This window comes from Castor canadensis, chromosome 11 (assembly GCF_047511655.1).
Source record: "Castor canadensis chromosome 11, mCasCan1.hap1v2, whole genome shotgun sequence".
NCBI lineage: Eukaryota > Metazoa > Chordata > Mammalia > Rodentia > Castoridae > Castor > Castor canadensis.
In genome coordinates this window covers 87,934,300-87,959,379 of record NC_133396.1, presented here as the reverse complement: position 1 = coordinate 87,959,379, position 25,080 = coordinate 87,934,300, and the positions used below count along the sequence as shown (strand labels likewise).

Here is a 25,080-nt window from a genome sequence, read left to right as displayed (position 1 = left end):
AGGCTCCACACTTGTTTTTTATGGTCCATCATACTATCCTGAAGCTCTCAGTTTTTAACAAGAGACCTTGATTTTCATTTTGGAAATTCTGTAGCTGGTTTTTCTCTTTCATCCTATGCTCATCATTCCCTATGCCTGGAGCACTCTTTCTTCCCTGCTCTGCACTAGCTAATTTATTAGAGCTCAGCTTCACTGTCATTCCTGAGAAACATTCAAAATCAGAGCCTCTACCTTTACTTCTCCTTTAGAGGACAGTATTCATTCAAACTGTGTGATGATTTCCATAAAGACTTTCTTCCTGCCATACTGTAAACTCCTTGAGAGAACAGACTGTAGATTTGTTCCAGGATCTGACTATGCTTCCTTCCATCAGAAATAGTAAATAAATACTTATTGAATGAGTGAATAAATAGGTATTTTTAAAATGTAGTTGTTGGGTCAGTTTTTCTTCCCACGTCAAAAAGTTGATGTATAAAAATGGCAATGAAATCATCTTGCAGTTTAATGCTCCTGGCGATGACTTTAACCAGTTTCACCTGCTGTCGTAATAGGTAGGTGGATACAGTAAATAGTAGATGTCTGTTTCTCTTTCTTTTCAACTATTTATCCTCCTCAGGTAGTCTGGCATAGTAAAGTTAAATCTCTCTAGAGACAGATTTACATACATTGTCTTATACATTAGTCTCAAATTAAATTTCTTATAGCATGACTATAGCCTTCTGCCTACTATGGATATTTTTAGCAAGAGATATATTTATTCTTGATCTAATTGCCAATAACAACGGACATAAATGTACTGCTTCAGGTTTCTTGGCATCCTGTGGTTAAAAAACAAAAAAAACACTGTTACAATGAGTGTAGCATTCAATGATAATAGCAGTATCCTACTCGGCTCCCAGTCTTTTCTCTCCTGTCTCATTATTGGGTTTTAAATAAGCTTAATTAACTCATGTTGAATGCCCAACTGTATCGGCTTTCTATAGCCCAGTTCTGGAACTATATTTTATTAATCCAGACCTGGGAATCAGAACAATACCATTCAACATGTAACCAGACTTAATGCAGTGCATTCCATTTTATAATCTTAATTTCTGGCATGTGGTAGTCATTCTGTTACTCTCTAAACACTGTAATAAAAAATTTAATTGATAAATTTTGAACCCAAAACTCACTTAGAAATGGAATTTTACTTGAGATATTACTGTAGCTTTTGAGTACTACTCCAAAAAAGAAACAAAAATATCCAACATAGTATACTAATGTGAGATATTATTGTTTCTTAATTTTGCCAAGAGAAAAAGAATCAGAATTTTCATACTTTTGCCCCAAATTAAAGTTAACCAATATGGAGAACAGAAGAATTTTTATTGCTTAAAAGAAAAACAGGCTAAATGTCTTTTTATCCCTCTCCTTTAAGCACAAAGAATCCAAAAAGATATTTCAAAGCCACTAGAAGGAATATTTATTATCCCACAACAACTGTTGAAGGAAAGAACCCTAGCATTATTTGTATAAATCAGTATGAGAGGTAGTGGGAACAGGAAGCAATAAAAAAGTATAGGAAATAACACACAAAGAAGGGCATTTTCAAGAGCATGTAGGCCTTGAAAAATATTCCCTAAGTATTGACTGCTTCCTATACTATAAGGTAATTGGCTTTAAGCTATAAATCTCCGTGGTTTATGCCCTCAAAGCTTTTTTTTCATAAGGATATGAGAGAAAGAAAATATATCCTTTCAATGTGTGCTACCTCTTAAGACTTTAAGGAATTTTAAGCAGGCTTCACCCAGAATTAAATTCATGAGTTTTCTACCCCACAGACTATTTGACTTTCTTCTTTTTTCTAGTTTGCCCCTGCAAAATCAGAGTGGACTTGTTTGATTTTGGTGTTTGTTTGTTTGTTTTTTGTCAGGTACATTATGACAACTATGAGGATCACTGTCTTCTCGTCAGGTGTAAAAATATCTCCATTTTTGAGTTTAGTGGATAGATCAATTAGCTCCAACAGGCTACGATAAGACTTACGAAGGTCCTGAGCTTGAGAACTTGTGTGCTGGCTAGATGGCAGGCACTATAGATGATGGTAACATACTGCATTTAAGGCTTTTGCTTTCATATCAAAAAGGCCTGGTGGGTCTGTCTATAGTGCCTGTCCACGATACTTAGTCTTTTGCAGCTTACTCAATATATAAATGGGTATAACACCCAACTTATCTATGTGAGGCTTAAAATTTATGTAGAGTGCTTAGCCCAGTGTGGTGGCATGTGTTATGTGCTTAATAAAAGGAGATATCCATGATAGTAGTAGTATGTTACTCTAGTACAAAACACAAGAAGTAGGCTGGGACTGGGTGTGATGGTACACACCTGTAATCCTAGCTACTCAGGAGGCACAGATCTGGACGATTATGATTAGAGGCCATCTAAGGCAAAAAGTTAGCAAGATCACACCTCAACCAAGAAGCCGGGCATGGAAGCACATATCTGGTATCTGAGCTACACTGGAGGCCTATTTAGGAGGACCCTAGGCATCCCCAGGCAAAGACATGAGGTCCTATCTGAAAAAATGACTAAAATGGGTTGGGGGTGTGGCTTTAGAGGTAGGATGCCTGCCTAGCAAGTGCAAGGCCCTGAGTTCAAACCCCAATATTGACAAGACCAAAAAAACAACAAAAAAAATTGAAGTTCTGAGGAAGAGGCTTAAGTGAATTGCTTATAAAATTATACAGCTAGTATTTGACAAAGTTTCAAATGCAAACGTGTTTAACTCTTAAACTACCCTACACACAGTATGGAAGAGAATTTGTGATGTTCAAATAACTGTTCTGGAGTATGCTTTCCTTTTCCTTAAAATTAGATTTTTTGTCCTTATATCCAAAATGTTCATATAAAAAGATTCTTAAAAATATTTGGAAAACCAAAAATTATCAGTCCTTTCTAACCTTACAAATTTATTCTCTTCTAACATTTATTTATAAATTGGTGGATTAAAACTCACTCAGAATGGATATTCCCTTAGAAACTGGTGCTTATAGTTTTAGGCCAATACATCAATCAGTTCTCTAGTCTGTTCTGACTCCTCCCATCCTGGCACTCAGTGTTTTACTGCAGTGGTTCTCTAATGGACTATATATCAGAATTGCCTGGGAAGCTTTGTAAAAATAGAGGTGCCTGACCATATCTCAAGACCTTTTGATTCAGAATCTTACATTGAACATGCTGCATCCAACTGGGCAGAAGTCTGAGTCAGGGAGGAGCACGATGTATTACAGAAATTAAAAGAAGTCTAGTATGCTGGAGCAGAGGGTTGTCTCCAAACTCTTTTACTTGTGCATGCCTGTCAGCAAAAGTCATTTAAGCCCATACCTCAAATGTATATATATTCATTTTATAATGTATTATGTACCTGCATTATAATAAAATAGGCACAAATATAGATACTTAAAAAATATGAGGTAAAAAATGTAGGAGGTAAGAAGGAAATGTCTCCTTAGATGCCTTCTCTTGAGTCCATTCGATTTTTTCCCAAGTCTCTTATAACTGTTGTAGACTGTGTACAACTTGAGTTACCACTGATCTACTTCATGTCCAGATCTTGACAGATTCTTGTAGATGTCACTGTGACAGCCTTAGGTCCCCCTAAGTTTCTGAGGAGTGTGACATTGTACTTCACATCTATTTTTGCTTCATCCAATAATTAACATGCTTAATGGAGTAATTTATATTTATCCTTTGGAATTATCTGGGTGAAAAAGAGCAGTACATAATGGTTAGTTCCTTTGGCCTATTATATTAATTTTTTAGATAATTAGACTCATGACTACTGGAAATATTTACTTTGGAAAATATTAACCTGAGTAATACTAGCCTTTTATTTATTTATTTGCTGACTTACTTACTAATAAACAGAGATTTACTTTACCATCATTTGTATCCATCAATACTTTTTTATCTTTTATTTCTAAACAGAGAAGCAGATTCCTTAACCCCAAAATAGCTCTTAATGAGTAACTGGCCCAATATGAATTTTGAACACAGGGGAAACGCTGTATTTTCTAATAGGACAGGGAAGCTTGCTTGCCTTAACCAGTCAAAATGAAAATTCTCCTTGTTGAGGTGTTCTTCCCTCACTGCCCTTTACCCCACAAACTTCCTCTTGATCACCCTTATACCTTTTGTGACCATTGTTATTGCACTTATGAAACTATACAGTAATTAGACATATATCTGTCACTTTTTGTAGACTGTCAGCTTCTTGAGTAGCATTGCCTTAATTCTCTGGTCCCAGACAGTAGAACAAAATAGTTTATGCATGCAGCCTCTGGAGGATGACTATCAGGATCCTTTTTCCGACTCCGTTTACATTGAGCAAATTGCCTGTCTGTAGTTTTCTTATTTGTAAATTCTGAATAACTTGGCTCATAGAGTTGTTAAGGAGAATTAAACAGATTTTTCTAAGTTGTCACTGTGAAATGTTAAATTTTTTTGACATGAAATAACCCCGTACTTTTCTTAATGCCAAATACTGCTGATGAAAAATAGCAAAGGGAAGCAGACATCAAAATACCAATACCATATTGAAAACCTTGCTTGCTGGTCCAGGCCTCTTCCTTTGTTTATTGACAGATTAGCTCAGTAATTTACAGAGCCTTTGTTGAGCAGTTAGCCCTCAAGCCTTCAAGCCCCTAACATCTATCCCCAGTTTGGAAAGGTGGGTGGATGTCTTAATTGTCACAATGTCCAGAGGGCACTGAAGGCATTTACTAGGTGAAATGGTAAAAGGGACCAGGGATGCCAGGGACTCGGAAATGGTGAGTAGAATGTAGGCAGCCAAAAGCTATCCCACCCAAAGGTCAACAGCACCTTACCTAAAAAACACTAGTAGTCCTTACTAGTGTTTAAAGACCATTACTTATGTTCAAACATCATTTTTTCATAAAATTGATAACCTATTCCATAAAACTTGTGTGAGTCAAAAATCATGTATATGTATACTATATTGTGTCATTTCTCTCCTTTCTATATATGTTTTCCTTAAATTAACATAGTAGGTGCATTCCAGATTGGTTACTTAAGAGTCCTATTATCCTATTAGTAACTTCCCAAAGTTTAAAATGTATAGTGTTGAAAAGCACTTGGCCTCCTAAACATACAAAGATTACATTTGCTAATCAGGAAACCTAAAACCTTTTTAGGTTTCTCACTTTAAATAAGAAGCAAAAAGAGAACAAGGAGAATGAAGAAGGTTGGTGTACAGGTTGAGTACCCCTAATCTGAAAATCTTAAATTTGAAATACTCTAAAATCTGAAACTTTTTGAACATGGACATAGAAGTGGAAAATGCCCCTGACTCCATATGACAGATCTCAGTCACAACACAGATGCACTAAAAATATTGTATAAAATCATCTTCCAGTTATGTGTATAAGTTACATATGTAACATAAATTAATTTTAGGTGGGGCTTAGTTAGGTTCCATACCTAAGATGTCTCATTATGTATTTGCAAATATTGCAAAATCCAAAATAATTCTGATCCCAAGCATTTCCTATAAGGGTTATTCAACCTATATTCTTTTGCAGTCTTTCTCTCCCATGTCTCTAAAGGAGGCCAGCATAATTAACATGAAGAAAGCGTAAGACATAATTAACCTGGAAAATGAATAATTGCTATGCTTCCTTTGCTGGTATTGAAAGTCACTATTTAACATTTCCTCATCATTTCCCTTCCACTCCCTTTGCCTTAAACTTTATTAGACTCTTTTCTTTATTGTTTCCTGATAATAGCTGAATAAGGCTTACTCTCATCAATAAATGGCAGGTGGCCGTATTGGTACCAGGAATGGTATTAAAAAAGCTTCTCCACTGATAGAAAATTATAATCTACTGGGTGTTATCATCAAGGAAATAGATGAAAAGCCCGTTTGATTTAGTTCTGTATCCTTCAAAATGCTGGTTATGAAATCATTTTAGAGGTTCTGAACAGGCATTTTTAAACTGGAATGAAATAAAACCATAATGAAAATACTGGTGTATATTATTCAGATCCTTAGGAAGAACTAGGCAACTTAACAAATTTCATAGCCAGTTGCCACTAGTAATACGAGAAAGAAAGCAGAAAATGACCACATGAGTCTGCACATTTACTAGGGCAAAGTGGTTTGTTATCTTTTGCATACCATACCATAGTTTGGTATCCTGGTATTTATAACATTACACTTAACAGTTTACAGTGTATTTTGTATTGACATATTTACACTCAGTGAAATGAAGGCCAGGGGAGTTTTTAAAGTTGCTTTCAGCCAAAGTGTTAAAACTTCGGAGTTTTGTTTGTAAATTTTAATACCTCAATTAATAGTAGTTACTTGTAATACGTTGTTTCAGTTTTCTGTTGTTACCATAACAAATAACTACAAGCTTAAGTGGCTAACATAAATGTGTTACTTTATAGTTTTGTAGGTAGGAAGAATGACATAGATCTCTCTGGGCTAAATTGAATTTATTGTTAGAGTCACTTTCCTTTCTGGAGGTTCTTGGAGGAATTCATTTCCTTGTCTTTTCCAGCTCGTGGAAGCTGCCCACATTCTCTTACTGAAGGTACTCTGCTTCTGTCTGCAAGCCAACAACATTAGGTTTCTTTGGCTCTTCTGTAGTATTCATACCTTACTCTGAGTGAAGTCAGAAATGTTCTTCTCTTTTCATGACTTACATAATTTCATTGGGCTCATCCAGTAATCTGAAATAATTTTCCAATCTCTAGGTCCTTAAATTTAATCACATCTGCAAAATCCATTTTGCTGTGTAAGGCAACATATTCACAGGTTCTGGGGATTGGACTGAAGACATCTTTGTGAGACCATTGTTCTGTATTGACCCTGCTTTCAAATTTGTATAAAATAAAGCTGTTTTTTAAAAAGTTTATTGAAAGAAAAATTAGCAAGTAAATCATGTATGGATGTAACAAAAATAATGAAAGTAGTATTTAAATAAGTAAAGTTTGGGAAACATTTCACCTGGTGATGCCCAATCCCAGGAAGGAGTGGAGTGCAGGCCACAAATGGAGAACTACTTAGACTTCAGATTGGTACATTGCAACCAGCTGGCTCTATCCAGAGCTCTAGCCACATTTGTTCAGTTTCCTTATCCTAAAGAAAATGATTGCACCAGATAGGCAGTTTCCAAAGGTCCCTCCAGTTCCAATTCACTAATTCCATGTAAATGGTTATTTATGGTACAGGTTTAAATGTCAGGGCCAAGCACAGTGTGAAATATCTTACATCATGAATTATTCAAAGTATTGTTCTATCTTAAAATGCTGTCTTCGCAAAATACAGTTCTCAAGTTCAACATATCAGGGCTGGGCTGGTTATTTGAATGATTGATGTTATTCTCATTATGGGTTGTCTTGCCAGAGTTGATCCATTTTTATTCTGTTTGTTTTTAATATTTTTAGTGGTGTTGGAACCTAGGGTCTCACACATACTAAGCAAGTGCTATACCAACTGACCTACACACCCCAGCCCTTGTTTGGTTGTTTTTAATAAATAATATTTCAGGATGTTGAGTGCTCATTATCAATTGATTCATAAATAGTTGTGGATTCCTCAAGACATGTCCCGAATTTAGAAAAGTAAGAAGTGCTGGAAAGGCAGTTGGCAGAACAGGATCCCCAAATTAGATAAACATTTAAAAGGAGTGGTGATGTCTTAGCACATTCTTCAGGTGCACACCTTCATTAAACTGATTTAATTAAGGGGGAGAAATAGCTATACTGACCTTTAGATAATATAAGTTCTTTCAAGTAATTTTTAGTGAACTTTTCTTCTTTGAATTACAACTACATGCTGAAGAGGGACTTTTTTGTTGTTGTTTTGCTTTTTGTTTTTTTAATTCCTTTCTCCAGTGAGATTTTCAAACTTCAGTATTCCATTCCCTAAAATAAAATATAATTTTGTATTTATTCTTGAAATACGGTTTTGAGTTCGCATCAGCTCTCCTATCTCTTCCTCCTCTGCTCTTCCCCTCTTTTACATTGTGCCAATTACAGGTGGATGCTTGGTATCACCCCACAGCACAAGATAAATAAGCTTGGAAGGTTTCCTAGCAACATATTGTTCTGGGAACCTACTCTGTTTCCCTGAACGAGATGAAGCTAAACATCCTAGAATCTCAGCCAGATGGAAAAGGATTAGTTTATTGAAGGTGTTTAATCCATTTTTAAAAAAATTTCATTTTGAAATGAACCTTTTATCATAAATAGCAAGCCTGATTTAAACAAAAACCACTGCTTTCCATGTTAAAAATAATTCTAGTAATAGTTTGAATTTTAAAAATGTGGTTTTAGAGGAATTCTCTAGGAACAAGCTTGCAGTATGCAATTTAGTTACTGATGAATGGCTCCATTTTAAAATTATGGAGAAAATACTTTCACATGGGACTGACACTCAGCCTGATATCCAATGGTACAGTATTCCAGTTGCAAAAACACTGAAACACCTCAGATCTGGTGGGGAAAATGGCTGCTGCTGTAGACTCCCTTCACAGTACCTTTAGCTGCTCCCCTCGTCCCTTGTTCCTAGGTGTTCTCATAGAGCTCAGGTGCCACTGCTTGAAACCCCGAGACTTTCCCCTTTGTTTCCTTAACAACAGGACTGTTCAGTGCCAGTGATTTACTACTTGATCTTGAGAGTCCATTTTTGTTCTTCCAAGTATATGATTAATGTGTATATATATAAAGGAAATCAAGGCCAACATCAAAATCAAGAAAAATGTTTCCTTAGCATGTGATCTTACATGTGTCCTTTGTTTATCTAATAATCTATGAAGCAACACAGTTGGCAGGTGGTGCTTTTCTTTCTGTTGTGCTCTAGTTGGCAACAGTGTGCTGTGGAAGGTCTCTGGAGATGGAGTAATCAAGGATTAGTGTTTTCATGACAGGATTCAGCAGTGGCTTTGCAATTCAGTTACACCCTGGGAACTGACCTCACTTAGTGTTTGACTGGGGAGATACCCATCGGCCGAATGAGTAATCTCATAATGTAGTTGTCAAATGGTTTACACCATCTCTCAGGTTTGCACAGAGTTTGTGGAACTTCCAAGTTGTGGTCAGAAGCAGATAATTCCAGTATTTCACAGTGCTCCTGGAAGGGAATAACAAAGAGATGAAAGAAAGAGAATGATACTTGGTGTCTTTTGTTTTTATTTAATAAACTCTGGCCAGATTTGAGAGAATGGAAACTATCCTCCTTCCAGAAAACTATAAAATAATTATAATCATACTTGGTTCTTTCTGTTCTCTTTGGTTGTCTCTCATACACATACATACATGTTTTCTAAATATCATATTTTGAACTCAACAAGAAACAATCTGAGGAGAGCCTAAGATGGACCAAATCCTTTGATAGATGTCATGGCACATACTGAGGGTACAGACACATCATCCTTGCCTTCACTGACTCCTCAAGAAGTCAGCAAAATAGCATGTTTGTATACACACACACACACACACACACACACACACACGGATTTGAACTTAGGGCTTCACACTTGCTAGGTAGGCATGCCATTCCACCAGCTCGAGCATATTTTTAATCTCAAAAAAAAGTTTCATTTCATGTTCTTTTCTTTGGGATCTAAAATGTTTAAAAGAATCATATAGGGCTGGGGGTGTAGCTCAATAGTGGAGTACTTACCTACTATGCATGAGGCCCTGGAGTTGATCCCCAGCACCATCAAAGGAAAAAAATTACACCATTTTGATTGTCCAAGGAAAAGCTTTGAAAGTAGAGTTGATCTGTAATATGAAACAGAAGAGGTTATAATGCATTAATTTTGACTGAATAATTTTAAAAATCATTTTCCCACTGAACTTAAAATTTTTTTAACTACAAAATTTCCATGAGTCAGGCATTATTTTAAATACCCTATCCATGTTATATCACTTAATTCTCCTGACACCCTTTATGAAGTAGAAATTTGTTTGCCTACTGTTTTATAGGTGAACAAACTGAGACTGAGTGGTTAAGTACCTATTTGCTGAGGGGTTACATAGTTCATAAGTAAGTAGTGAACTTTCAGACCCTGTATACTATGCTTTTGTATTTATTTTTAGAATTCTAAGATTCTGAAAAATTCTTGTCTTCATGGGAAAGAGTAATCTTTGGAGGATGATATAATTTTAGCAATAAATAGATAAATTATTTAGATGATTTTCTGTTATTCCATTCAGTAGAATGATCTTATATTTCTTCAAGTTTCAGTATCAAACTTTTTGAATCTTCTTTTTGATAAATTAGCTTATTGCTTAATTTGTTAGGGCTGCAAAATAACTTCATTTTCAATATGATTGAAGATTGAGCAGATTATACATAAAGATAGTTAAAATTAATAATAGCACTATTTATTATACAGACAAGAAAATGTTGGGACATCAACATTTTAGAACAGAGATAGATAAATATGGCTTTTTAATGTAAATTTTTGTTGGAACAGAGCTACACTTACTTATGTTATAGTCCATATCAACTTTGTGCAGTTACAACAGAGTTTGATGTTTATGACCTAGACACTATAGCCTACAAAGCCTAAAATATATACTCTCTGGACGTTCATAGGAAAAGTTTGCTAAGCTCTGCTCTGGAATCTACTAGAATGCTTCCCCCCAACCTTGAGTTGGGGTGCTCCCTTAAAATGCCAGAAACTTAATTGGAAAACATTTTCTTACACGATGATCTTCTCTAACATGCTTTTCTCCACACTCTGCAGGTACCAACCAAAAAGCTGAAGAAATATGAAAAAGAATATCAGACGATGCGAGAGAGTCAGCTGCAACAGGAAGACCCAATGGATAGATACAAGGTATGGGAAACACTGTACCCATCAGAGCAAAATACTTTTTTTTTTTACCTTGAAGCAGCAGTCATGGCAAGTTCAGTTCCCTCTGTTCCACCCCCATGATTTAGATCTGATGATGCTACCTATCCAGGTATGTCTTCATTTCAGGAGACTCCCAAGTAGCCAACCATAATATTTCTTTTCTTTCAGTTTGTATATTTGTAGGTAACTGCAGCTGTTGCATTTATACTGGGAATCTTCATAAGAAGCTGAGAGAAAGAGAGGGAGAAAGAAAGAGAGAAAGTGGCTTTCTACTTTCAAAAATGAGGAAAAAAATAAAAGAAAATGGCAAAGTACTGTTTTAGCTGTGCATGATCACTTCCACAAAGACTCTTAGAAGGTGAACTCTTCCAAGACTGGCCCAAGGATGTTTGAAACTTACCTCTGTGTGTAGAAATGTTAAAAATACAAACTCACTTGGAAGGAAAAATAAAAATCACAAAGGTATATCACGCACATTAATGGTGTTTGTTGCAACATTTATTTCCACAAACAACTTTATGGATAATTAACATTTGACTACAGTATGCAGTTTCAGAACCAAAATTATTGTGGCTATTTTTTAAATTGTGCTAGTCACAAAGATAGATCTATTCAATGGTTATTATAAACACGAGTCCTATGATGCTATGTTGGGAAATACTGATTTCCACCTTACTTTTTTCAAGTGAAATATTATTCTCTCTCCAGCATGTTTTAATTCTTCAGACTCATACACATGCATATCAGTTCCTCCTCCCTCTCCACATCATTGTCTTGCCAAGAAAAGTATTATGGTGGCTATATTAATAAAATCACCCCACAATGGGATGGCTTCCACTTGCATAACTAGAGTTTCCTCCATGTGTTCAGAAAACTGGACATGGACAGCATAGTTTCACAGTACATCTTGGAGCTGTTGCTGAATTGAATAGTATGGGATGTGTACAGAGAAGCATAATGGCAGGAGTCTGTAGACTTTGTAATCAGAGACTGAGTTCAAATCCTAGCTTTCTAAAAGAAGGCACAGGATCTAGAAGCCTACTTGAGGATTTTTATCATTATGCTACTGTTAAGCATGTTGGAAGAGTTTATTATACTTCTTGTCTGTAAAGTGTGTAGTGTACACAATTTCTTGATGGATTGTTGTACAGTTGAAGGATGTTGTGTATTAAGTACTTAGCATACAGTTCGTGTTCATTAAATGGTTATTAGTAGATTATAAATCTTCTAATACAAATTATTCAAGAATTACTGGAATAAGATCTGTCTCAGCTGTGGTGATATTGGGCAGTCTATTTCAGTTGGACGAGCAGTAGCTCAGACTAGCAAATCGCCCTGTATGCCAATCCTGTTAATAACTTCCCTGTCCAAATTACTGTGTGGTTTCTCTCTCTTGGTTGGACTCTGACTGATGCAAGTGCTCATGTAATTGTAGTTCTACAAGAATTAAATAGTTAATGTTCACCACCCCCCCACCACCCCCCAAAAAAATTATGGAATAAAATAACTTTGAGTCTGCCCCTCCAGTCCTTCATTGATGATTGTCATATTTCTCATGGGTATTACTTCCCAGCAATCTAACATCAGTCAGTATTGTGTTTTCCCATTTATGGAAGTGATTTGAGAACTGATAATAATCCCCACACAGCTGTGGTGGATAACCATTAATATATGAGGTGCTCGTAGATAGGGCTTGAAGCGCATCTACCATTATCCTCTCAGTAGTCTCATTTTAACGTATGTTCTATAACATGCTGCTTTACAAAGGCTGGAAGGCAGTGATAGCAAAATATTCTTAAGCCAAAATGAAGTCTTCCTACTGTTGTATAATTGTAATTCTCTTAATGCTACCAGCATTATTAATAAAATCTGTGAAGATTGCTTTATGATAAAAGAGAAGAAAATGAAAACCCGAGCTTGTACATTTAAACAGGCTGGTGCTGGGCATGGTGGCAAGTGCCTGTAGTCCCAGCTACTTGAAGGGAAAGGTAGGGAAATGTTTGAGTTCAGGAATTTCAGACCAGCGTGGGCAACATGGGGAGACCCTGTCTCAAAAACAAAACACAAACAGGCTGGCACTAAACTGTTACTATGTCTTAAATCCTTTCTATGTCAAAGTAGATATCTATAAATAAATAGGTATGTGAACATTATTTTTGAAAACTTCTTACAACATAAGATTCTCAATTTGTGTGCTTTTTATTGAAGGATCAAATAGAATTAAACTCATTTTGTTTTAAAAACAGATAATACTTTTAAGTTCAAGTATTGTGGCTTTCCTCCCCCACCTTTGAGACAAGTTCTCACTGTCTAACCCAGGCTGGTCTGGAACTTGCAATCCTCCTGCCTCTGCCTCCTGAGTTCTGGGATTACAGACCTGTATAACCATGCCCAGTCCATTTTGGCCTCTTATCTGCACATATCAGATACCTTCTATAGCTATTTCTTTTGGATTATTATAATGGCTTGTCAATATATTGGCTAACTTAAAATAGGGTATTTCTTTTTTCTCTCTCATAAAATAGGGTATTTCTATACTTTTAATAATGTGTAGGTATCTATCCTGATGATAGACTTGGCAAAGTTATAATCCTCAAATTATAAGTACATTTTCAAGGTAGCAATTGGCAATACAGATCCAACTATCAACAGTTTTGGTTCTTTAGATGATCAATAGTTTAAGAAGCTAATCATAATTATCTTAATTAAAGTAGAAAAGTATGTTAGAAAATAACTTTTAGCATCTTCTGAATTCAGTATTGTCAAAAAATAAGATTTCTTTTGGGAAGGAGCACTTTATAATTCCTAAATTTTGGATGGAGAATATGGTTTATGTAAACTCTTTAAAATGAGGGGAAGACCTTCAAGGACACTGAGTGAGAACTCGAGCCAGGTCATTTAACAACCCCTCTCCACCATTGGAACCCCTGCTGCGGAAAATGCCAGCCATTTACCCCTTAGTCTGCCACAAGGCAAGAGAGAAGTCTGTGAGAATTTTTTTTTTTTTTGAACACACAGAATTGTCATACAATAAGATTTGCCGAGAGGTATTTCAGTTTGAATCTGTCTTAGACTTAGTGGCATACCTGGAAGGTCTGTTGCATCAAAGTCAGAATTAGAATTCAAGATTGAACAACGAAGAGGTAGCTCTCACCAGTGATACTTCCTGCTGTGTCAATTTAAACACGTACTCTGTACATATTTTTATGACATAAACGTGTACATTCTCAGGATATGTCGCTGTACTCCCCTATGTCCAGCACTTCAACCTAAACTATAGAAAAAGAAAAAAAAATAGTGTTGATACAAATTTAAATTTTAAAACCCTAAGCATGATGAAAATGTTCTGGAATTAGGTAGTGGTGATAGTTGCACAACTTTGTGAATATATTAAAACCACTGAATTGTTCGTTTCCAAAGCATGATTTTACAGTATGTAAATTAATCCCCATCCCCCACTCCCACCAAAAAAAAAAAAAAAAACCCAAGCAAAATGTTCCAGGAGTATTGACCTCTAGTCCACTTTATTTCTTTCATAAACCCCAAGTCATGACAGCAGTGCCTATATAGAAGTCATGCTTATAGGAGGGCGCCCTCCTAAGCTAATTTATGACCATTAATCTACGTGTACTCATATCAACAGAAGAGAGTGGTACATTGCTTTTTTTCAGTAATGCTCATTAATTTGTACATAAAATGTGTTGTTTCTATGTAATACATATATATGCCCATAAGAGACATCCACATTTATGAGTAGGTAACCACATACATATGCATACTGCTGGCACTACCCAGTCTTGGCATCAGTTTGTACTTAAAACATAGTGAGCCCCATGATGACTGCATTCTTTTCTGTTAAAGAACATGACAATAGTCTGAAAGACAAAAGGGAAACTTCACTGGATGATGAATATTTACTCTAAACCTCTTTTACTATCCTCCTTAAATTGGGCATGGCTTGTGTGATATTCTTTAGCTACTCTAATATTTTGATTTGTAAATGTATTGATTGAGTTAAATTAAGTAAAATGTGGACTGTACATATGGCTATAAAATACATTCAGTACATTTTCATTTTTATGCAAGTCTCCTGAAAAAAGTCGTACATTCATGGAAATGGATATCAGTTTCAGAACATTTTTAAAATCAGTAAGCAAGCCCCTAATTTCAGAAATTAGAACCACTACTTTCTACCTTAAGGTGGTGACTTGTTTTCATTCTGGGGAAAGTTGACTTTTTAGTTATATAATCAATTGATGATACTGTCAGAACCGTAGCCTTCATCTGCCTTTGGAGAATGATCTGCTTTTCTTGTTTAATTAAAGAACTACTTGCACTAATGTGGGTTAAGCCTTAAAAAGACACAGCTAATTAAGTTCAGTGAATCCCAAAGCACAATAAAGGTAACCTGTTCTGGATGGGAAAATCCTAGAAAGAATCTGTAATCCTTAAGTTCTCTTGGGTTGGAGACATAGATAGTATAATAAATACATAATTTCTTATCCATGTTAGTATAATTAAATTTATAATGCTTAACTTCCTTCTTGAGGTTAGTCAGACATAGTAAAAAAATTTTTTTTTATCGAAGTCTAATTAAAAGACTAGCAGAGTGGTTCAAGTGATAGAGCACCTGCCTTCCAAGCACTGTGAGACCCTGACTTCAAACTCCAGTACTGCCAACAAAAAATTCTAATTCAAGGCCTGAGAATATAGCTCAGTGGTAGAGGACTTGGCTAGGATGCACAAGACACTGCGTTTATTCAACCCCCAGCACTACAAAAGTAAAACAGAAATGTAATTCTAACAGAAAATGATTCCTCTGAAGATTTCTATAAATGTTCACAATTTTTCTTGCACATATCAATTTTTGTAAAATAATTGTCATTACATGTAATTTTTAAAGCTTATACATAGTAGAAATAATACAAAGAAAACAGTTGAAGTCAAGCTGAACTATACTTGTATTATTTGTCACCTTTACATATTTATTAAAATGACTTAGAGAAAGCATCACTTTTTCTTAACTTGACAAATAAGTATAAGTTACACCAAATTTGTTATCTATAAAAGGGGGGGGGGGCACTGTGTGTTAGGCCCTTCCTTAGGCACAGAAGTCAAATTAAGTGAATCCATCTTTGAAAAATGTTGTTTTACCAAGGAAAATATGCTTGCATTGTGTTTCTTTTATATAATGGAGACTATTACTGGCTTTGTGAAATATTTTATGAAATAATGTGCTTTCAATTGGTAGTAATGAACACATGGATGATTTCTATCTGCCTGGGATAACTTAATTATAAATTTCAGAAGAATGACAGTTTCTTTTTCAGCTTGGATAACAATGAATTTATTGTTGTAAGTTGGTGAAAGATGCAAGCTTGAACCCTTTTCAGGCTGCTCTAGCAGTCGCTAAAAAGCAGCAGGTAGTTTCTGATGATGCTGGTCCCCTGACTCAGTTACACTTAATACTGGTAGGGAGGGTATGTAAGTTTCAGGCACATAAAGAAATTCTGAGTATGTTTAAAGTTGATCTTCAAAATTCCCAGAATTTTTCTGTAACCCATTTGCTTCTTTAATTTTTTTCTTTTAAATAGTATAGGGCTTCACACTTAACAAGGCAGGCACTCTACCACTTGATCCACTCCACCAGCCCCAGAGCTGAGTAATTTAAACATGGATGTGTAGTCTGAAAAGCTGAAAATATTTACTGTCTGGCTACTTACATTAAAAGTTTGCTGACCCCTGTGCTGAACCATAATCTAAGGTTGTTTCTTAAATGCTTAAAGAAAAGCAATCTGGCTTGCCAACTGTCAGTTGTTACTGACAAGATTTTGTTTTTAGTCTGACATCTAAATTTTTAAAAATTGCCACTAGAAAGATAAAACTGGATATGATGAGAAAAGAAGGAAGGTATAAAACTTTGAAATATCCAGATTTTCTTTCTCAAATCTTCACTTACAGATAAAATAGACATTTAAACATTTCAATTGTAGGCATTTATCTTTGTATGGCAATAATTTGTTTTCTGACAATTTAAAAGTGATGATTATCAGCTCTTTTAAAAGAGGTATTCAAAAGAAAGCATGTAAGAGTTGAGTGTGTTGTTGCTAATAAAATTGTACTGTGTCTTTTAGAGAAACATTTTCTCCTGATGTGCCAAGAATTCATCATAGCACAGACAACACACCCAAAATATTGAGCAAAGGTTTATAGTTCTTCCTTCCCTATCATTTTCCCCTGAAAGCTGAGTTTATTTTCTTTGATTGCCAGTTCACATTTCTCTGATTTCTCATCTTGGAATAAATGACATTCACAGTCCCTTGAGTTGCTGCATCCAGTCTTCAGCCCCCATAAACAAATGGGACTGGAGCATTCCCCTGCTCAGCAAGTTCATTCTTTTGCCTGTTTGCAAAATGAACTACTTTGCAAGGCTTCCTTGTCATATAAGGAAGTTCCTTCCACTCAGTTTTAATAGTGCAGTATCAACAACTCACCCTTAGTTGCTAATAGTCCCACACAGTATTTTCATCAGTCATGCAGACTGCAAATAGCAGGGTGGAAAGGGAGGAGTTTCTAGCATGAGTCTTCCTGAGTTGAGACTTGCCCACTGACTCCCTCAAGTATATTGGAACATCGAATGTTTGTAGTCACAGAGAGAACTTGCAGGACACTAAGAAAAAGCAAAATAGAATAGCATTAACAAGTGTCTGTTTTTGTTACTGACATTTCCTAAATGTGTTAGTAGGTGTGCAATTTCACTGGATATTACTTTTTTTTTCAATTGTCTTTGTACCTATGATTGAAAACGGTAGTTGGTCTATGACTTTTGAGGAGGTAAGTTTTTTTTAATCTATGTATGTCTGTTTCAGCGTCTGTCTCTTTGAAAAATGCAGTATCCTCCTCCCAAAAGTTACTCACCAAAATTTCCCAGCTGTACAATTCCTGTGCAAGAGGAGAGGGAGCTGGTTAGGAAAGTCGTGTGATTTTTGTTCAGATGGTGTCAGCTGTGTGAGATGGAGTGTTTCAGGCAGTGTGTTGTGAGTTTCCAGGGTTGTGTAACCATTGTCCTCTGTGATCTTTTCTGACAAGCAATGGAAGTAGTCTGCTTGTTTTGTTTACAGGCTCTTGACCATTCAGCACATGTGCTTTTGCAAATTTACAGCATGTGAATGTCTTGGGGCTGAGGTTATTGGGGCTGACTCAAAGTCTCTCCCTTGGGCAGACCATACAACCTTTCAAAATGAACCAATCAACATCAGGTCTATCTTTCTTCTCGTCTAATGTGAAGGCACACTTTCTTAAATCAGTACTGAAAACAGAACTGGCTCCAGGGTAAAGGCTAGAAAAGACATCTAAGAAATGTAATCTCCACTAACTCTTGGTCTGAGCGAGCAAGTTCTTTGTAGAAAATCTCGTTTTAGTATCAGTGTCTTACTGCAGCACTCAGTGGCACTGGAGTGTCCTGAGAATACCTCACCACCCCAGGCTTGTACTTTGGAGGACGATACTGCATTTTTGACCCCGTAGCTTGCTTTCCCTTGTCTGTGAGTGCAAAGCCAGAGTCTGACACTTCCCACTGTGCTGCTTGCTTCGCAGACACCAAACTGAAGCTGCTTGCTAAAGTGAAAGCCAATAGGAGCACCCCATAGACCAGTCTGCTCTTTAGGGACCCTCAGACACTCATATTCTCCCAAATATTCCCCACCGGCATTCCTGTCGTTTTAGTTGTTAGGAAGGGTTCAAGAGATAGCAGTCACTGTAAATGAGAAGCTGCTGGTTAGGACTTCAGTGTGCTCACTTCCACTTGTCTTTGTAATATGTAGTCCACCAGATATTTGGCTGTAGTCAAAGGTGAAGTTTTTAAATACTTGAATAAAGAACTTTCCCGCAAATATCATATGACTTTCTGGTGGTTAGCTCAGTTCTAAGCATATAACTAACCTGAAAAGCTGGTAGCTGCAATGTTTTCACCTGTGTCAAATTAACGTAATATAAATAATAATTGAGGAAGCATTTTGTACACTGGAGTTCTGTGAGTTTATTTTCAGTAGAAACAGGACATTTAAGTCAGGTATTAAAGTAATCTTATCTTGGTCTCTTGAAGGCCTTTATCAAGAAATGAGAAAAATCTCTTCCCCACCCTAGCTGCATGCATTGTGAAATATATTATGTTGCAATTGTGCTGGTTGTTACTGCTTTTTCCTGGCAAGGAGGGAATTTATTTTAAAAGTTTCTAAAACATGATTTTAAAATCTGTTTTCTACAAGTACTTAACATTTCCACAAAAAAGAAGTAATAGTTAGCTATATCAGAAATAAAGACTTAACTTTCCAGCTCCTCCTAGAAATCGGGTTCCTTTGGCAAAGACTGAAAGGTTCAACTGTAAAGCCCTGGTTTTTAATGTATTATTTTCCATGTTTCTGTGGGTGGGTAGAACTTGTGTAGCTGAGGAAACAGAATTCAGTGAGTACAAGTTGCCCCTATAAATCTGTCCACTGTCTTTTCCGGATAGCCTGGGGATAGGGTCTCTGGCAAAGCAGCACTTTTGAAGAGTTACATTGTCCCTTGGTCACAAGGACAGGTCCAACATGGTTTTGTGTAGAATATGACCTATTAATAGGAGTAGACTTAAAAAAAATTCTCATTTTAGTATTTTATCTCTTCCTAGTAGAATTGAAATTCTGAATTGTCCTTTTTTCTTTTTTTTAACAAAACTGTTTTTAAAATCTCATTATGAATGCATTATATATTTACCGTAAGAAACGTGGAAATTTTTTTAATCCAAAATGTGTTTATTGGAATGGTTTCTCACTTATCTTGATTCAGGTTCCTTTTTTTTTTAATTTTTTCTCCTTTATTTCTTCAGGGTGTTTTTAATATTGCTTCCTTCTGAAGGCTCATCCTTCTGTAAGCCTTGCTTTTCCTCCTGTAGGCTGGGCAGTGGAGCAGCCAATACACAAAACTCCCATTTGTGCCTGAGTAAAGAAAGAGGCATGTTCTCCTGAGGAGGTTGTCGTTGCTGGGGAAAGAAAACAAATAAACTTGGAAACATTTTTAAAGGACAAGGACAACACAAAAATTTATCTACTACCTACCGTTGTTAATATCTGTTGTTTCTATTATTATCCTTTTTCCTACAAGATGGCATTAAGTACTTCCTCTGATACTAGACATTTTTCTCTTAATATTTTAACACTGTGTCAGATTCTGCCATGTTTTTATTTTAAAGTATTTAAGTGATTTGGTGTTGTTTCTGTCTTTTTTTAGTGTATATCATCTTTTTCAGTAATTTTTTTTTTTTGCATTCCCCCCAATTTTCCTAGTCTCTTTTCCATTTAAGAAAAAAGACATAGTCAAAGAACAAAGTTCATCCTTTAATTTCTCTGCTGGCTTTCCCTCTTTGGATCCTCTGCCTTGGGGAAAGTCTCAGACTTTGCCCTTACCATCTGTTTCTTAGTCCTTCTTAAACAAAGCGAAGTAAAGAGATTATATTCTCTTCTTTTTATGTAACAAACACCAGGTTGTTCTATAGAAGATAAAATTAATTTCACCCTACCTAGGATGCTGTGAAACACTATCTTCCAAGATATGTATTTGTCTTCTGGTTTCTTATCAGTACCAGACAAGGTTTTGCTACCCTTGCAGAAAACAGTTAAGAGTGTTGATGTAAAACCAAGGTTTCTTCACATTAAAGTCTTTCCTGTCAGTCTTATTTGCATCTCCTATAACTGCTAGCAGTAGCAAAGAAAGCACTTCTGATACTTTGGCATAATTACTATCCTGAAAATAAACATAAGTATACCAAGTTCATAGTACTAGTTAATAGGAGTACACTTTTAAAAATTCTCATTATTTTGCTTCATACAAATTAGTTACTTGGTTCTTCCATCATGTAACTTTCAGATTTTTCAGGCTAGGGGACAACTCAGTAATTTATTTTACCCAGGTTCTTTTAATTTGACATTTGAGCAAAATGAAATTAACAGAGAATTTACTATAGGGACTATTGCTTTCACTAACACAAAAATAGGTTTCAGAAAGGCAAGCATATTCTTAACCAAACAATTAAAAATTTCAGCTGATAGCAAAATCATGAACCCACATATCTTGATTATGGATTTAGAGTTCTTAAATATTCTCAATTAATTTGAACCCTGATCTTGGAAGAATGTTGACTGTCATCCCTACTGTGTCTTGCAGTTTCTCTTGAGGTTGAGGTTAGAGCCACTGCGCATGTTTCCAGGTTGGTATGACAACCTCACAGGATTGGGAGTACTGTTGGAAATGTGCTCTTTACAGTGCATTTTTCCTAATGAAGCTCTGTCTGGAGGGGCCAGGGGATGTTTGTAAGCTTCAATGGGTAGAGTACCGCATCTGCACCGCTAGCTAAACTCACTGTTGTTTCCCAAACAGCAACCTGCCTTCCTGTGCCACTCGCCTTCGCCTTTTTACACCTTTGAAAGTTCACTTTGTTGTCGTCGCTTGTTTTTCCTCCCCATTTCCTTCCTTTCATTTCTACTCTGTGTGCAGGCACTAATGCCTACATTGGGCTGTTGCTCTTTTTCTGCAGAGGGAGAACCGAAGATTACAGGAGGCCAGCATGAGGTTGGAACAAGAGAACGATGACCTTGCCCACGAGCTAGTAACCAGCAAAATTGCTCTGCGGAATGATTTGGACCAGGTAAATTTGTCATTCACTAGGTAAAAATGAGACTATGGCAGCTTCCTCCAGGGTAAGGAGCGAGTTGCTCTGGCTGCATTTCTCTCAGGCTCTGTAAGATAGGTGAGTGGGTGGGTAGCAGGTGGGAGGGGACAGCTTGTGCTGGTTGAAGAGAGTGGAAAAAGTAAGTTTTGACCACAGTTTGAATCATTTCCAAACATCATGTGTGGTATAGTTGTTCATACCTCTGAACTTCTCTGGTGTCCGTTCTCTTTATCAGTACTTTTCCTATACCAAGAGCTGCTAGCATAATTACCTAAGAATATTAGTCACCAAGTTTATACTAATCACCACTCTTAACATTTGTAGGCACCTGGTTTTTTTTGTTCCAGTAAGAATTCTAATCTAAACCTGGCATGATATCACACATGTATAATCCCAGCTACTCAGGAGGCAGACACAGGAAGACCTCATCCAAGGCCAGCCCTGGCAAAATTAGCATGAGAACCTATTTCAAAAACAAACTAAAAGCAAAATGGCTGAGAGCATGGCTCAAGTGGTAGAATACCTGCCTAATACCTAATACTACCTGATACTGCAAACACGCAAAAATTTATCTATTACTAAATGTGGAGTTCTGTATGAAGCACGCATGTTAAAAGTTGAATTGTTGGACTGACAGGCATCTCAGTGACTAAGAGTCAGACTAGGTATGAATCTTAGCACTGCCACTTACTAACCATGTGGCAGCTCTCCACCTGGCAGTAGGTATAAAGATGTATCTACCTCATGAGAATGAGGTAAGCACCGAGCTAAAGTAGTATGTGTTCAATAAACATCATCTGTTGCTAGAAAGACCTTCAGTTGTTTAACTTCCCTTGTTTCTCTCAGCAGTGCTGACAATCTTAGGACTTCCTGTTTTCTACCACTAGTATTTTCAGAGATGACTGGCAAGGTGGAAGACTTGTGCAGATATAAAATTTTACTCAATTCCAACCTATAAAAAGTAAATCTTCCTAATGGATGATGCAAGGCCAGAAAAACTGAGACTTAAGCTGTTGAGTCTGAAAGAGTAAATCATTACCTGTGCTATAACTTTGCATTGAGAATGCTTAAATACAAATCCACTGATAACATAAATCTGCTTATGTGTTTCAAAATGAAGGATGTTGAAAAGTGGTCATGGCCCATCTTTTTCCATACATATAAGCAGCTAATTTTGAGGCTCAAAAGTTTTAAGTACAGTAAGTTGAGAGATAAGACCCAAATATGCTGCTTGGGACACTGTGTAGAAGATTAAAAAGGAATCCATTTTAAAAAATGGCTTTTTAAACTACAAACCCCATTCACCAGCCCATTTGTTAGCTGATAGAAGTGATGAAAGTGTGGCAAAGAGAGCCAGAGCCAAAAAAGGTGGAGGGATCCCATTCAAGCAGGGCCCAACTCAGCCTGACCCCGGGTACACAGTCCTATTATAAGGAAAGACTCAGCTTTCCAGATGGTTCGTTCACTCATGCCTGATTCTGCCATTTTGAATCTTCCATCCACTGATAGTTTTCTTAAAATGGCTAACTAGATTAAAAAAATGTACACAGTTGGGCTCAGTGGGGATGCAGTGAAATGAGCTAGAGAGGTTGAAAGATATTTGAGAAATGTATTTAATGGTATGTAGTAAGCCTACATAAGGCTTAAACAAATCATAAAATTAAATTTGTACTGAGTGCTTACTGTATGTAGTATTTGTAAGCATTATCTCATTTACTTTTCCTAATGATCCCATGAAGCCAATATTATTATTACCATTTTAGAAATGAAGAAACTGATGAATCTGTACTCTGATATGGAAAGGCATCCTAAGAGAATAGAGATATAGTTTTAAAAAATTATCTATACAAGTTTGCTTACTGCAGTGTTACTTACAAGAATAAAAAGCACAAATAGTGTACATCTCCATAATAAAGGAGATAATAGTACATCTATAGAATATTTTTTTACATTTTTATTTGTTCATATATATATATATATTTTTTTTTTGGTTGTGTTGTGGTTGCATTGGGTTTGAACTCAGGGCCTTGAGCTTGCCAAGCAGGTGCTCTACTTCTGCAGCCACTAGCTACTAGCCCTGGAATAATTTTTAAAACAATGGGATCAGAAAAATAATGTTCATGACAATATACACATTAATTGTAAGAATATCTAATATGTAATTTTATAAACAGAAAAAATATTACCTCTAAAAGAGTGCTGTTTGTGGATCACGGACACTGCCGAAGTACTTGGTCATTGAGTGCATAGGTACTGCATGTGGCTACTAAGTCAGTCCCCAGGAATGAGTTCCATCATCCCTTCTCTTTCTGCTTTTCCCCTTCCATACCTCTCTCTGCCTTTTAAAAAGGTAGTAAAACCTGCATCCTGCTGATTGCAGCTGATTATCTAAGCAAAAGGATAAAAAGTGCTATTTCACGCATATCTCCTCCTAACTTCAGATTTTGCAGTTTTTGCCTCAGTGGGGGTCTATTTGCCTATCAGACAATTCAGGTGTCTTGCCTGCTGGGTGCTCACAGAAAGGAATCAGCCTGAGAATGAAGACCGGCCTTCCCCACTTTTCTACTTTCCCACTTGTCCATTGCCTTTGCATTCCAGTATGTCAAAATCTGATCTCTTAATCAAAATAGCAAAACTTCAGTAAATGTTAAGCAAGCATGAAAGTGGATTGTATGTGAGATAACCTGTAAAGTAAGAACATTAATTAGGAACTTTTTCCAAAGAAATCATTCTTTACCCTTGCCATTGTGTTGCTGGCTCCGGGCTTCCCCAGGTACAGTGGGCACCAAAGCCTCTTCAGGTTTTCTCTTTGACAGAAAGAGTCTTCTCTTCTGACAACATATCCTCTCAGACTCCTTAAATAAAGATTTGTCAGGATTAGAAATGCAAAGATACATCTGCACTTCTTTCTGCCCTGCTGTCAGGCCCTCCTTGTCCTCTGTTCTCAAGGAACAAAAAAGAAGAGGTATAATGTTCCCACTGAACATGTGTCTGAATTCCTTCTAACCACAATAGGTTCTGTGTTAGACCAGGAGCTATGGATTCAAATTGAACAATGGCATAGGTAGTTCTTACAGGAATCATTTCTGAAAGGTCCTCTTCCCTGATTTTAGAACCAAGCCTTTTGATCAGGTTATCAGTTGATTCATGATTTAAAACATGTTACAGGGCCTGTTTCTTATTAGCATACGTTAATAGTACAAGGGGATTTCATTATGATAGTTCCATACGTTTATTCCGCATACTTTAAACAAGTTCACCCCTCCATTATATTCCCATTCTCTTCTCCCCTTTTCCCCCTTTTTCAAAGTGTTTGGTGGATTTCATTATGCTCTCTTCACCCATCAGTGGTTATGTCACAGAAACCTTAGATTATAATTACAACTTCAAATAGCAATAAGAATTAGAAGACATTCATAAATCATTGGAGACTTAATGAAAATGTGTCCCTCATTCTTTATCACATGATGATGAAGGTGTTATAATTTATGTTTAAAGACA

General features: G+C 36.4%; 1 protein-coding gene and 1 long non-coding RNA gene across 14 annotated transcripts in view; one reads left to right on the top strand and one right to left on the bottom strand.

The window, feature by feature from the left end:
• Positions 1–25,080, top strand: part of Rabgap1l (RAB GTPase activating protein 1 like) — a 750,530-nt gene that overhangs the window by 705,864 nt on the left and 19,586 nt on the right. For 10 of the 13 annotated variants that reach the window (XM_074047408.1, XM_074047407.1, XM_074047406.1 and 7 more), the window contains 2 exons: positions 10,764–10,856; positions 21,445–21,555. In XM_074047408.1, the coding sequence (XP_073903509.1) occupies positions 10,764–10,856; positions 21,445–21,555 (204 nt within the window). Of the gene's footprint in view, positions 1–10,763; positions 10,857–11,042; positions 11,349–17,567; positions 17,709–21,444; positions 21,556–25,080 lie in introns of those variants that run through there. The other 3 variants (XM_074047409.1, XM_074047420.1, XM_074047419.1) reach the window with 2 other exon arrangements.
• Positions 1,452–11,047, bottom strand: LOC141413862 (uncharacterized). Its single transcript, XR_012438824.1, has 5 exons — positions 10,723–11,047; positions 9,692–9,792; positions 8,982–9,139; positions 7,776–7,932; positions 1,452–3,742 (listed from the first exon to the last, which is right to left on the bottom strand). It is a non-coding gene; the product is annotated as an uncharacterized lncRNA (long non-coding RNA).